Here is a 15,662-nt window from a genome sequence, read left to right as displayed (position 1 = left end):
GAGGGCCGTAATAGCTAGCGGCACATGACTACATTGTCAAGACGGACGTTTCATCTGAGAGCAAAATCAAGGCACTGAAGGAAGTGGTGGCATCTCCTACCATCCCATTTCCCACTGTCACATATTCCGGTTTACATTACGTCGCTGGATATAACGTTTAGTTAATCAACTTCGGGTGTGACGCTTGCGCTATTCTTCTTCAACTAGCGAAAGAAGCAGCCCCATGTAGAACGCTCTTCTACGAGGACAATATTCTAGTGGACTGCATTTTCCGAAACCAGAGCTTGTTGCCCTATTGGACAAGCGTCTTTTTTTTTTTTCGAAAATGCTGCCGTGCACCTACTACACACAAATGTTCTCCAAGTACTTAAGATCCTGATTCAGTCAGCATTTCAGAATTCAACACTGGGTTGCACGAAAGGAAGTGACAACAGCTGTGTTGTTAGGTCCACGCTTCTTTGATATTTGAAAAATTTCTCAGAATTCTTCTCCTCAATTAATTATATCAGGAAAGTGACAGAGAAGACGGAGACGCCAACTCCTTATGTGCACAAGCCGTGCAGGAAGATTTTGAGACTGAATTTTCTAGACGCAGGTCGCATTTTGATGAATTTGAAAGACAACTTTTTTTATTGTTTGCCGCTCTTTTCGATTCTTCTGAACTGTTTATGCCCATTTCCTTGATTAAAAGTAGTCGCGAGACTACATAAACATCTTCGGTCTTTCAACCTACTGATATGTTTTGAACGAAGCTAGAACAGCTCACTCCACAAGACAAGTGAAATTTTTACTATATGAGTAAATTTTTGTTCTTTACTCTGAATCTGAGACGCACCATGAATTTTTGCCGCTGCCTTTTGTGATCTAAACGAAAACGGTAGCGGTTGACAGAATCTCCACCCAACAGTTCACCATGCACTCACGTCAGGTCGCACTACACCTGCTTAAAACAATCAAAGGCACAAAGACTGGTAAATTTATTTTTGTACAAGACTTGGGGGTAAAAAATGTTGAAGTTTACCCGAAGCTCCTTTCGACCGTGCACGGCCGCACTGACGAAGGAGCGCGCGCGTGAGCGGATTGTTGACTGTATTTTTTTCCTCGTACACGATAAATGTACGAGTTTGATTACGGACTTTGTATAAACCATAAGAGACGAAATGTCAGGACCTGCCGGTTGCAACTGACGCGGGCGAAACTAAAAGCGAGCGCGCGTTTCCCTTGCGCGTGAGTGGCTGTAGCGGAGGAGCAGCAGAGGGGCAGTGGCGACCCCACCGAGGCCAGGCGGGCGGTGGAAACAGACCCCATTGCAGAGGCCGTAAGAGAAGAGAAGCGCTCTCTCCCTCGAGACCGGCCATGGCTAAGCATAATAGGCCGAGCTAAACCTAAAAGCATGTAAAGTCACTTTACAATAGTGAGTTGCTTTCCAAACACACGGTGGCCACAATTACACCTTGCTAAGCCTAATTACGCTTGATTAGGCTAACTAAGCCACGAAATGAAACAGCTATAATAAGCGAACCAATGGATAACGACGTGTTTTCGCTGTGGTTCATCGACTATCCAGTTCTTTCAGGAAATTAATTTAATAGCACACGGTGGCAGGTGTACGAGGCTCTCATAAGTTGGGTGCGCCACGACATCGGGTCGCGAGTCACGGACCTGCCGGGTCTGCTGTCTCGGGTGCGGCTACCGCTGCTGCCACCGGGCTACGTCCGGCGGCGTGCCGAGGACGAGGAGCTACTGCGCGGCTGCCACCGGTGCCGGGACCTGCTGGATGAAGCCCGCGACCAGCAGCTGTGGAAGGCCGGCCTGCTGGTGGGCCTGCCACCAGCGCCCGGAGAGCGCTCCAGGCCGCGTCACAGCTACGCTGGTACGGACATGCCTGCTTCTTCTGGATATGCGGGAAACACACACACACACACGTATGCAGAAACTCAGAGCTGCGGATACACATCGATAATGGACGCTGGTAACAACTCGTATGACAGCGCGACGAAATACCACGGCCGCCAGTGTAGGGAGCATGCATACAGTGCTGCTTTCACCGGGAGTGGCTCTCAAGATTAGAGCCTTTGTTGTGCATGCGTGAATGTTGGTGAGTCATGTGTAAATACCGTATGTAAATAGCGTATGCAAACAGCGTTTGTGTGATTATTGTTGATTGTTTTTTTTCGTGATATGCAATGTGTCAAGACCTGGCAATAAAGAAAAAAAAGAGCAGGCGGCAAACACTTATCAGACTAACACCGCACCTGTAATGCAGCAGCGCGTACTTATGTGTATCAAGTGTACAAAGCTTAGCTTGTGTCGCTTTGCAACATCTACCTTCCGGGGTGTCTGTTTTTCCGAAGATTTGGTATACTTTCTTGTACTGCTGGTCATCTACATCTGTTTGCACGGCTGCGTTAAGAGACATGGAGCAGCCAGTGTTTGCTCTGCGCGTCACGTTCGATCACACGAGTCAGTGACAGTGCCGTTTACAGCCATTGTCTTTTGCTATACCGCGTTGGCTTCCACGCCAACTAGTGTTGCTGGTTTTGCATTGCCAGCGGAGCCGAACTTTTGTCCACCACAGCTCAGGACTCTTACTTTGAGGTTCCACTACACGACTAAGAACATTTGTATAGTTTTGTTGAACGCTGCAAATGCTTTAAGTAGCCGTTAGTCCTGAATTCTGAAATGGCTGCGATAAGTCAATTAACCCATGCGTTCTATACCGATCACAGTGTTTAAATCTGAAGCAATTAAGGTTCCCTTGAGGCGTTTTTTTTTAATGATCGCAGCGTTCTCTGTATAAAGCAGGCATTCGTGCCTATGCCACACAGGGACAATTTTCTGCGTTGGAGGACGAGATGCCAATGGGGAGCCCTCATCGTCCACTGAGTTCTACAACATCGCCGAGAACAAGTGGCTGAAGGCAGCTGACATGACGACCAGGAGGAGACACGTCGGAGTCGTGTCCGTTGATGGTGAGCGCATCAGGTTTTCTCGTCTATATGAACAGCTTTCACGCGCATAATGTATGCCGCAGAGCGATGACGCGTTCATATGTTCCCAGGAAAACTCTTTGCCGTGGGCGGAAGTGACGACAAGCATCACCTTGCCAGTGCCGAAGTCTTTGATCCTTCGACAAACTGCTGGAAACTGATATGTCCAATGAACGTCCCCAGGTTAGTCCGGTCACTCAGTCTCCGCGTGCTCGTAACAATAGTGCATCGGCAGGAAATGTAAATGGATCATCGAATAGGATTTTAAAGTTTTTGAAATATACCAAAGAAAAAACAAATGAAAAACATGGTACTCCACGCTCGCAGCGCTCGTCATTTTTTATTCACTGTTAAATGTCGATATTTATCGACCATATTTTCTTTATAACAATTGAAAGGTGCGGCCCAAATAAACTCATGACCGGCTGCAGGGCTAAAGGACACGGTAGAGCAATTTTAAACGTAATTTTTTCTACATGATAATATTGCTACAATGTGGAGTAAGCATCCGAAAAGTATGGCACTACTAATCGACGACTTTCACGCTGGATGGGCGGCGGGCAGTGGCATTTTGTGCTGGAAGTAACGAACACAACAGAAACTGCGGTGTATAGGTTTGAGCTGAAAAAACACTTCTAGTGGATACGACTGGTGATGGCTGCAACTGATACCAGCAACCATTTTATGCCAGTGACAGCGCTGCCGATGACAGCGCCACTTTCAGCGTAAGAGTGATTAAAAAGCAGGGCAAACGCTGTAAGAAAAAGTAAACACTTTTAAAAGAAACAGTTAGGAGGACGCGCAAAGTTCCCTTAAAGGAATAGAGATGAACATCAAAAATGTTGACACTTGTTTTTTTTCTGCCGGATAGTGCACTACCTTAAGCACTGCCTTAAGTAAGTGAATTCCGCGCGGATCATCGTGCGGTACTCATTTACATAGCAAAATAATGTATATTTGCAAATTTTCTCGAGCAGCTTGGTCTGGGTTTCATCGACTGAGTGAGTTAGTGAGTAAAAACTTTATTTCCCACTGATATATAGGATGTGCCCTACTCCCATGCCAGGCAAGCAGGCCTAAGGGGTGGGGTATCCGCAACTAAAATTGGCGGAAGATACATTGCCGCTCCGCGGCTTCAGCCGCGAGGCGAACGACTTGTTCCCGAGAGATAGCTGCGACATACATGCGCTTTGGTCACGTGAGTGAAGAGAAAAATCTCAGTATAATCGCTGATTATTCATATTTTGTGATTTTTAACTTTTGGACAGGCTTGATGAAGCATTCTTTCGAATTAAAATGAACAAAAACAGCGAAAAACCCTATCGGATATGCATGTCTCATATGACTTCAATGCGTCAATGATGTCAAAGGCGTGTTTCGGCTGTTGACACTGAAAGTGAAACTGTATGGGAGAAACTGTATGGGAGAAACGAGGTGTATAAATTATTATACACCTCGTGTTTGGCATATGTGATATACTGAGCTTTTTATGCGCAATAAGACACATCATACATAAAAGTTAATTATTGCTTTTTCGCACAGTCCACGGTGCTAGTCATGTTCGGTAATGTGTGGAGCACCATTTTAAAGAGATAATACCGAAAGAAAATTCGGTTTCTCTGCTCTTTAAACTCCGGTTTTTCATTCCGAAAAGTTTCAGCATTGAGAGACTGGCACAAGCCAACTGCGAAACGTCTTTATTATAGGCTTGGTTTTTGGGAAGAAAGGAAGGCGCTGTATCAGTGCCAATTTTACATGAATACCTTCAATAAACTGCATAAATTCGGGGTACATACGTCGCCCGATCGAATTCTTGTTGCAAACTAGCTTCCGACTTCACTCGCAGATGGATGCTAAATGGGAATCGAAATGGTATGGCACCAAGAAAGGTTGCGTCACAATTCTGATACGAAATCACGTGCGTGTTTTTTCAACGTTTTTCTCAAAACCGGATAAAATTAAGAGGTCACTGCAGAAACTGCATTGGGAGACATTGCTGCTGCCGCGACCGTACTTTTTAATTTTACTTTTTATTTCATTTCATATTATTCCGTATTCATACTTTAGGTGTCAATGCGATATATCAGTATCATTAATTACTACCATTTTAGTTGTATTAATAATAACATCACTAATGACTGATGACTAGATATTAATTCCGACTTCTTTGTGCCCCGACTCGCTTCCGGTCATGAGTGTTGATGTCACCAGGTGATGACCACGTAATGACGTCACATCTGCGACACATTTTGCGGACAAAATACAGCCTACTGATGCTTTCACCTTAAATGGTAAGGCGGCGGCCTTGCCGCGGTTGCTCAGGGGTTAAGAGGTTTGACTACTGAACCGAAGTAGCCGAGTTCGAAACCACATTTCCACTTCCACTCCCACCTTCTTCCCAACGTCTGACAAATACTGCAACTTTACATTCCTGTGAATTTATTATTATTATTATTATTATTATTAAACAGGACCCTACAAAGAGGAGGGGGAGTGCTAATTGCTTTTGACAGTTCTCTGCAGTGTGTTCGACGTTCCGACCTGGAAACTGTTGAAGAATGAGTGTGGCTTGAGCTCACTTTAAAACGACATGAAAAACTTTTACTTGCAGCTTTCTACATTCCTCCGAGTCTTCCTCCTCCAGCCTATGATGATATTCTGCTCCCAATCGAACATGTTATAACTCGTCATAGCAGACACAAACTTCTCAATTTAGGCGATTTTAATACTCCAGGTATCAACTGGAACTCATTTACTTCTTCTCACAATAATCATTAAGCATTAAGTAAATGTTGCATGCTACTTGATTTTGTAGCCTTTAACTCTTTGCAGCAACACAATATCATTGAGAACTGCTGTAGTAATATTCTCGATATCTATCTATCGAATTTAGAAAGTGCTCAAGTCTCGAGTTCCGACATACCGCTTACTCAGTGTGACAAATTTCACCCTCCACTTCTTGTGACTACTTCTGTCTCTGCCTCACCCTCTACTAATTCAGATCGGACGGGGAATTCGCCCCGTTTCACGTATGCACGTGGTGACTATGCCGATCTTTTCAATTTCTTCTCTTCTGTCGACTGGTCCCTTTTAAATGGCATTAGTGATGCCGACAAACAAGTCAGTCACTTCACTTAAATAGTTCTTGATGGTATGCGGCAGCACATACCTCTGCGCACTCCTACTCGTAGGAAGTTTCCTTTCTGGTTTTCCAGAGAACTGAGAACGGCGTTAAAACTTAAGCAACGTACGGTTCCATCGTAAAGCGAAACGCCCTGGGTTTGACGCTTGGAAAGATGAGATTCGCCGCTTGCGTTCTCTTTGCAAGCGCTTATAGAAGCGGGACCACGACTCTTATCTCGAGTCTTTAGAGAGGAGTGCCACAAATCGTCCAAGTCAGTTCTGGCGGTACGTTCGCAAGCGTTCTATTAAATCGGATTTCAGTATCAACTTAGTTCACTCTCATGGTTCGGAAATTCGGGATGTTGCCGACAGTTTACCCAACATTTTTCCTCCGTATACAAACCTCCACACTGCGATTCCGTATTCCTTCCATCTGGTGCAACATCTAATTCCTTTCTCTTTGACGAGAAGTTAAAACTGCGAGTCTTAAGCGTCATAGACCTTCTTTGTCTCCTGGACCTGATGGCATTCCAGCCGCCATAATAAAAGCCTTCAGTTGTATCTGTGTACCAGTACTAACTCCCATATTTATAACTGTTTAAAAATGCTGCCTTTCCTCGCGTGTGGAAAATGGCACGCGTGTTTCCTGTCTTCAAGTCTGCAAACAAATCTGATGTTTCCACTTATCGGACTGCAACCTCTAAGCTATTCGAATTAGCTTTGTACCAATGTACTTTCCTTCCATCTCAAACATATCATAGTACCGAATCAACATGGCTTCATATCGGGTCGCGCTGCTTCAGCCAACCTAGTCACGTTTATGACATATGCTTCTGCAGCAGTCCTTCCGAGAGGTCAGGTTGACACTGTGTACTTTGATTTGAGCAAAGCTTTCAACGTTGTTGCTCACTCATTACTACTTGAAAAGATTCTATTCTCTGGTGTCGAAGTCTCAATCGTAGCCCTCCTAAGTAACTATCTCCTTGATCTCTCCTGCTTTGTCAGTGTCAATGGACAGACTTCCTTCGTTTATCCTGCAACCAGTGGAGTTCCTCTAGCTTCTGTATTAGGCCCGCTCTCTTCTCCGTTTTTATTAATGACGGTTCCTCCGTCATCAAGAACTCCTCGTTTCTTCTTTATGCTGATGATATAAAAATATTCAAGGTCATGCATTCTTTTCAAGATTGCTTGTTGTTGCAATCGGACATATCCGCCTTTTCTGATTGGTGTGCTAAGAATCGACTTACCCTCAATTCTTCCAAAACTAGGATTGTCTCATTTACTCGTAAAACACACAGCTTTCTCTACCATTATTCTGTGAATTCTGTGCTGTTGGACAGGGTTGGTGAAATTATAGACCTTGGTGTAATATTTGACCGCACCCTCAGCCTCTTCTCTCATACTAAACGCATTGTTCAGCGGGCTATGCGCACACTCGGATTTGTTTGCAGACTTTCGACAGAGTTCCGTACTCCGCTTCTGTTTTTAAAACTGTACCTGTCCATATGCTTGCCGCTTTTGGAGTACGCGTCGGTTGTTTGGAATGGCACTTGCAAATCGAACTTGGACAACGTTGACAGAGTACAAAAAAAAAATTTACGAATATTTTGATATCGTTTTCCTTGCGAAACTTCTCCTCTCGCTCCACCAGGAGCACCCAACTGAATCTTCCTTCTCTTCACTGCCGTCGTGTCAAAGTTGATATCATTTTTCTGCGCAAACTCCTTCATGGCCCCATTATGTGCCCTCAGCTCTTAGAGTACATCCTATTGCGCGTTCCGCGAAAGAGCATGAGGGAATTCAGACCGTTTCAAGTTTTTCTGTTTCTTCATTCCCATTCCCCTCTTAACAGAATGAAGATGTTGTTTAACTCTTTATGCCTTCACCTTGACATCTTCCAAAACTCGCTCTCTTCATTTATATTGGACATTCGTGGCTTTGTATTCTAAACTGTATTTATCACACATAACTTCCACTTTCTAGCCCAAGTATTGTAATTAATTTACATCACGTTTTGTTTTTTCCCCTGTTCGGTGCTGTTTAAAGTATCTTGTACTGCTTTTTATCCGTTTCTTATTTATAATTTAACTTTAAACTTTATTTTCGAATGCTACTGTCCCGCGTTCAAATTTATTTCTTTATTGTATCTCCCTGTATTTCTAGTCTGTGTTTTAAGTACCACGCATTTGTTGCGCCTGGAATGGTTGTTTATTTTATGTATATTTCTATTACTATAATCAATGTCAGTTATTTGTTTTTGTTTTTTCGTGATGTGCTCTGCAGTTCCCTGACTGTGTATATAAGACATGCTTCTCGTTGATTTCTTTCTTTCCGTGACACTTTTCGTCTGTTTCATTTCATGTATTATTTATTTCTTTTGTGTTTTATCTGTGTGTGTAAAACTTGTGTATGTATTTTCATCTTTTTGTGCTGCAGCACGAAGACCACGTGGTTTTTCCTGCGCACATTAAATAAAGATTGATTATTATTATTATTATTATTATTATTATTATTATTATTATTATTATTATTATTATTATTATTATTATTATTATTATTATTATTATTATTATTATTATTATTATTATTATCATTAAAATATGTTACACAGCCCCTCGACACCTTTTGTAGTAATGGCCGTTTTTCAGTTCCGCGCTCTTCAACGAGATATGGAGAAGATAGTGTTTATGTGCCTAAAATTTTTAACTATTTGCCGGATGAGATATTCTCCGCTACATCCAAAACTGTAATAAGGAAAATGCTTACCTCGTTGTAACACGAAAAATGTATCTGTCTGTAACATGTACACTTGAGTACTTTGATGTCCATTCTTATTTTGTGATTTGCCCCCGGCCTCGGCGGCCGCTTTTCCATGGAAGCGAAAGTCAAGGCGTCCGTGTGCTGTGCGTTGTCAGTGCACGTTAAAGGACCCCAGGTGGTCGAAATTTCCGGAATCCTCCTCTACGCCATCCCTCTAGCCTGAGTCGCTTTGGGACGTTAAACTCCACAAAACAAACTAAACAAAACAATTCTGTCTAACTGTTGCATGGCCTTTCTGTATGTCGATAATAATTATTGCCCGCTCGTTCGCTGACGTTTGCCGGGCCTAGTCCCTCAAGCCACTGGTGGCTTTACAAGCCCGCCTCTGGAATTTTGTATTCAATTTGTGCAATAAAATTATTATTATTATTATTATTATTATTATTATTATTATTATTATTATTATTATTATTATTATTATTATTATTATTATTATTATTATTATTATTATTATTATTATTATTAATTTTATTATTATTGCCGCGAAACCTACAAAACTGTATTTGTTGTTTTTTGGCACTCTGATTCTGGCTCGCGTATCAGTTCTGTATTATTTGTTTGTTAATTGCTCGATGTCGTGCGGTGCACCTTTATCAGTTTCGTTGTCGCGCAAGATGCGCCGAGATCTGTCTCGAAGATTCCGATCACTCGCGTATGTTTGTACAATGTTCCAGGTTGTGCTAGTAGCAGTTTGCAACGTTATCTAGATTGTCCTGAGCAGCCTTTAAATTGAGCGTTGACGAGTGCGACGGGCATTCTTTGTTCGACGATCGACGAGCATGTTTGTTGCTATCGCCGCCACCGAGTTGTTTAGTTGTTTTGCGAGCGCAAGTCAGCCCCAATAAACAGTTAATTTCGGTACCATCAAGCCTGTGTCTATTCTTTTAGTGTGTACAGCCTTGTGACCCCTACGTGACATCTGGTGGAGGTGCTGCCTTTGATCGTTCAAGCGAAGACCCCAGCCTTGTTCCTGTCGCCGTGGGGGACCGGCCTACAGGTCACCGAGCTAGCCGCCGACTCGAAAGCCTACAACCCGAACACGGTTTGCTGCCTGACCCCGTTCGACTCCGGAAGGCATCGACTTTGGAAATGGCCCAGATCTTAAGACCAAGGACTGCCCAGTGAAGATGCGGAAGACTAGATGAACTGTTTCAACCGTGTGGCAGAATTCAACGGCTGGAACGACGCTGCGAAACTCAGGCAGGTCTACTTTGTTCTTCAAGGACATGCCCGAGCTTGGTTCGAAAATCACGACTCTTCTTTAAAGGATTGGGAGATATTCAAAGCAGAGTTTTGGATGGCCTTTGCAAGTTCTGTCCGAAAAGAAAGAGCTCAGGCCTTCCTCCAATCAAGACTTCAACTCCCAAACGAGCCCGTCCTGGTCTACGTAGAGGAGCTGAAGCGCCTGTTTCGCCGCGCCGACCCTAGCATGACCGAAGGTGAGAGAGGGAAATTTTAATGCGAGGCGTTAAAGAGTCACTTTTTGCACGACTTGTCCGGAACCCGCCGAAAACTGTGGACGAATTTGAAAGTGCAGCATCGACCATCGAGAAGACGTTGGACACCCGGATGCGCCACTGGGAGCGACCACTTCAACCGGACAACTCAAGCCACTACCCCAGAGCATCTGTAAGCGGAGAGAAACTTGGGGACCTCATCCGGGAGATCGTGCGAGAGGAGCTCCGCCGATTGCTGCCATCGTTGCAACAACCCCAGGTGGCGACGCTTGCGGACGTCGTCCGTGAAGAAGTCCAGCAGGTGCTGGGCGTTCCTCAAGCGACGGCTGCGACAGTTCCAGAACAAGAGGCAACAGCGCTGAACTACGCTGCTGCATTACGTCGCCCTGCACCCCGACGTGATAACTTTCCAAGCCGCGCCGCCTCGCCGCTACCGCTCTGTTTCTGAAAGCCGCCCCTTGGCCCCCGCCCGCCAATCCTACCAACGACCCCCAAGCTCCAGGAAGTACGACGCTTGGAGAACAGCGAACAACCTGTCATTATGCTTCCACTGCAGTGAGGCTGGCCACATTCTGCGCCACTGCCCGTACCGACGAATCGGTCTCCGCGGATTTGCAGTCGACGCTCCACGACCACGCCCAGGTGAACGACAGCAAGAAATTGACAACTATCTGCGTAGCGGCGAGATTGCGTCACCAAGCCGTCGGTTCAGGTCCCCATCGCCGTACAGGGCCCGCTTTGCGTCGCCAGGCCGTAACTACAATGAGAGTGTGCGCGGAAGGTCCCCAAGCCTGCGCAGGGGAAACTAAATAGAGCAACCTTTGGACGTGAGGTTGCTTCACGGCCAAAACACGAAGATTCTCCATCACTGACGACGAGTCACGATGACGCAGCCATTAAATTGCCGATCCACACGACGACAACGTCGACGAGATCACGACCAAACGTCAAGTTGACATCGCCGCCCAGCATCGTGATGACTGTGAGCCCTGGCCGCGACCTCAGCACGAGACGAAGCAGAGATTGAACACCGAAGCCAACGTGCAATACTAGGACGCGAACAAGCGACCTTGAGGTAGCTGTCGACGGACGCACGGTTACCACATTAGTGGACACCGGAGCCGACTGCACTGTATGAGTGGAACTTTCGTTGCCCAGCTCAAGAAATTAACGAGCACTTGGGACAGCCTGCTAATACCTTATTACGCCGCCGGGGCGATGTAACGCAAGGGTTATAGTAAACGGACGTACCAATCCTACCAGCTTCGTCGTGCTGCAGCACTGTTCCCGCGGTGTGATTCTGGGCATGGATTTTCTGAATGAACATCGAGCGATCAATGACCTTCGATCTAAACTCATCAAGCTCTCGACCGACAAAGCCATACCTGCTACGAAAACTTCGACGCATCACGTCGCTCTCAACATCCTCGACGGAGAATTGACCGTACCGCCCCGATCAAGCATCATAGCCCCTGTGGTTAAAAAGAAGTCGAAATCACGGGAGGGGTTGTCGAAGGAAACACTCAGTTGTTACTGGACTGGACTTGGCATCGCAAGAGGCGTCGTCCGTTTCCGTCATGGACAAGCTGATGTGCTCGTCACGAACTGCTAAGACGAATACCGGCACCTGAACAAGGGCAAGACGATTGCTTTCCTTGACGAGCTAGCGGACACCCGAGAAGTCGTCGCCCTCCCCAGCCAACATGAATAGGATTCACCCAACCGAGCCAAGCAGCCCAATTTCGACATTAACCCAGCGCTCCCCCGTGACAGACAGGACCGGATTCGCACTCTTCTTGAAAACTACACCGAGTGATTTTCTTCAGCGTCGAAGGTGCGCCAAACTCCGTTAGCAAAGCATCGCATCATCACGGACGAAAACGCTTGACCGCTACGTCAAAGCCCCTACCATGTATCGCCGCGAGAACGTCAGGCCATACGCGATCAAGTTGAGGAAATGCTGCGTGATGATGTGATCCAGCCATCCAACAGCTCCTGGGCGGCACCAATCGTTTTGGTGAAGATGAAAGACGGAACACTTCGCTTCTGCGTTGATTACCGCCGCTTGAATGGCATAACTAAGAAGAATGTCTACCCGCTTCCCCGCATCGACGACACTCTGGACCCTCTGTAACGACGACGCTCTGTAACGGTAAGTACCTCTCGTCGATGTACCTGGAGAGCGGGTACTGGCAAATTGAGGTCGACGAAAGAGACCGCGAGAAGACGGCGTTCATAACATCGGACGGCCTCTTCGAATTCAAGGTGATGCCATTTGGCTTGTGCTCCGCACCAGCCACGTTTCAACGGGTAATGGACACTGTCCTGGCGGGCTTAAAGTGGCAGATTTGTTTGGTATACTTGGACGACGTCCTTGTATTCTCGTCAAACTTTGAAGACCATCAGAGGAGGCTTCGAACAGTACTTGACGCAATCAAGTCCTCAGGTTTAACGTTGAAAGCAGAGAAATGTCGCTTCGCTTGCGAGATGTTGTTTCTTGGTCATATCGTAAGCAAGGAGGGAGTTCGCCGCGACCCACAGAAAATAGCTGCGATGGCATCGTTTCCACGGCCCGGTGACAAGAAAGCTACGCCCCGATTTCTCGGACTGTGCACATATTACCGATGATTCATCAAGAACTTTTCGCGCCTTGCCGAATCATTGACGCAGCTTACAAAGACGACGTGCCATTTCAGTGGGAAGCACCACAAGCAGAAGCCTTCGAGGAACTTAAGCGCCGCCTACAGTCCCCTGCTGTGCTGGGCCACTTTGATGAGAACGCCGAGACTGCGATACATACCGACGCGAGTAGTCTGGGCCTAGGCGCCGTTCTCATTCAGAAGAATGCCGGACAGGAGAAAGTAATCGCCTACGCCAGCAAGTCCCTCTCGAAAGCCGAAGTCAATTACTCGACCACCGAGAAGTGCCTTGCGATCATCTAGGCCACTTCAAAGTTCCGCCCGTACTTATACGGCCGACCATTCAAGGTGGTAAGCGATCACCACGCGCTTTGCTGGCTGGCAAATTTGAAAGACCCCTCCGGCCGCCTTGCCCGATGGAGCCTACGTGTTCTGAATGCGTGGTCAATGGGAACGCAGCTCCCGGGTGATCAGACAGCTTAGCCAGGCCAAAAAACGCCGGTTTATTTTCGGATCAAGGGGTATTATATAGCCAGAGGGGTGAGGGAAAGAACGAAAGAAAGAATGAAAAGATTGGTGCCGTTGCCGGTTCATAGATGGCGATTTATCGCTTCTGCTATCAGCAGCGTCCCTTCCTCCTAATAACCATAGCGATCCACAGGTTTCTTGACCCGGGTTGACCTGCGCAGCTGGGTCTCTTGGGGAGCAGGGTCTGCGGGCTCTGACGTGGATGCGTTGTTCTGAATAGCCAGCGGATGGTCCACTGGTTCTGCTGCTGGACCGTCTGTACCCGTGAGTGTGGATCCCTCGACGTTGCGCTTGCGGGTTTGATCAGCATGACGACGAACCACCACATTATCCTCCATCTTGACGGTGACTAGTCGAGCGCCTGTTGTTGACTTCACCTTTTCGGGTGTCCACTTGTCACCAACACCGTAGTTACGGACTAGTACAGGGTCCCCCGGAGCGAAACTCCAGCTGGTGTCGTCCGAAGCTGGCGTAGCTGCTCTGCTCTGGACAGGTTTGTTCCTGAGAGGAAAACACATGTCAAGTCTGGTGCGTAGTCGATAACCTAACAGTACTTCTGAAGGTGATAGGCTCGACTGCCTTGGGGCATTCCGGTATCGACACAAAACTCGTGCGAGTGCGGTTGAGAGATCCTCGCCAGGCATCTTCTTTTACCCATCCTTAACCGTTATGACCGCGCGTTCTGCCAGCTCATTGCTTTGTGGATAATAGGGCGGTGTTCGAATGTGGGCAATGCCGTTTTTGTTCATGAATTCGGCGAAATCCGACCCGGTAAAGGGCGTGCCGTTATTAGTTACTACAGTGCGCGGTAGTCCGAACTGGCTGAAGAGCGTACGCAGCGCATTTACCGTGCTGCTTGACGTTGCACGCGAGAGTGGAATGGCCTCGATCCATTTGCTGTGGGAATCAACCACGATCAGCAACATTTTGTCGCTGATAGGTCCAGCGAAATCGAGGTGCAATCGGGACCATTTTCTTCTGTAGCTTGCCAGTTTACTGGTTCACGTGCTGGAGGCATTGGTAAAGCCTGGACACAGTTTCTGCATTCATCCGCTATTCGGCTAATGTCCCGGTCGGTCGCCGGCCACCAAAATTTGGACCGCGCTACCTTCTTCATGGTGCAGACGCCCTGATGGGCTTCGTGCAATATCATCATCAGTCCACCGCGTGCCTGTTTGGGGACTACTACACGATGTCCCCACAGTAGGAGACCATCCTGAACAGATAATTCATGTCGCTTTTTGTAGTGATGCAACATCTCAGTGTTACCGGAGCAACATGCTTTGGGCCAACCCTCATGGACGTACTTGCGGACAAGTGCTAGTACCACGTCCGTTTCTGTGAGTGACCGCAGTTCCTCTATAGTGATGGCCGACTGGTCCCACTGGTCGATGGCTAGGACAAACTCTGCGTCTCCTTCCGGTGCAGTCTCTGCTTCCTGCAAAGTTTGAGGTAAACGGCTTAGGGTGTCCGCGTTAACCATCATTTTACCGGATTTGCAAAGCAGCTTGTATTTGTGCGCTCCCAGCAGAAGAGCCCATCTTTGTATTCTCGCGGCGGCCATGATGGGGGTCTGACGATCCATTCGTAGAAGGCCGAGCAGTGGCCGATGATCCGTCATCAGGGTGAACTCCCGTCCAAGGAGGTAGTTCCGGGAACGTGAAACACCAAAAACGAGAGCCAACGCTTCACGTTCGATCTGAGAATACTTCTTTTCGGCCGAAGTTAAGGTCCGGTACCGAAATCCGACGGGCCTCATTTCCCCATTAATGCGATGGGAAAGTGCCGCTCCCACACCGTGAGGTGAGTGAGGCATCGCATTCCAAAAGTAGTTCGAGCTTCGGATTGAAATATGTCAACACAGGTGCTGCGCAAAGAGCCTTTTTCGACAGTTCGAATGCTGCTTGTTCTTTATCGCTCCACATCCACCTGGCTTCTTTCGTCAGTAGCTTATACAAAGGCGCAAGTAAGGTGGACAGGTTAGGGAGAAACTTATGGTAAAAGGTGATAAACCCAAGAAAAGCACGCAACTCTGTAACATTACGCGGAGAAGGGGCAAGTCTGATAGCATCGATGTTCTTTTCAACCGGGTGCAACCCGTTTTT

General features: G+C 46.9%; 1 protein-coding gene across 1 annotated transcript in view; it reads left to right on the top strand.

Annotated features, from left to right (window-relative positions):
* LOC146171482 (kelch-like protein 8) overlaps positions 1 to 15,662 on the top strand; it is a 167,247-nt gene that overhangs the window by 40,268 nt on the left and 111,317 nt on the right. The window contains exons 4-6 of the mRNA XM_084586508.1: positions 1,606 to 1,873; positions 2,829 to 2,972; positions 3,062 to 3,173. Of these exons, the coding sequence (XP_084442634.1) occupies positions 1,606 to 1,873; positions 2,829 to 2,972; positions 3,062 to 3,173 (524 nt within the window). The remainder of the gene's footprint in view (positions 1 to 1,605; positions 1,874 to 2,828; positions 2,973 to 3,061; positions 3,174 to 15,662) is intronic.

Source organism: Amblyomma maculatum, unplaced genomic scaffold (genome assembly GCF_055883805.1).
Source record: "Amblyomma maculatum isolate TAMU_Amacu unplaced genomic scaffold, ASM5588380v1 scaffold_22, whole genome shotgun sequence".
NCBI lineage: Eukaryota > Metazoa > Arthropoda > Arachnida > Ixodida > Ixodidae > Amblyomma > Amblyomma maculatum.
Note: the sequence above shows the minus strand (reverse complement) of the source record. Positions and strands in the feature narration are given on the sequence as shown.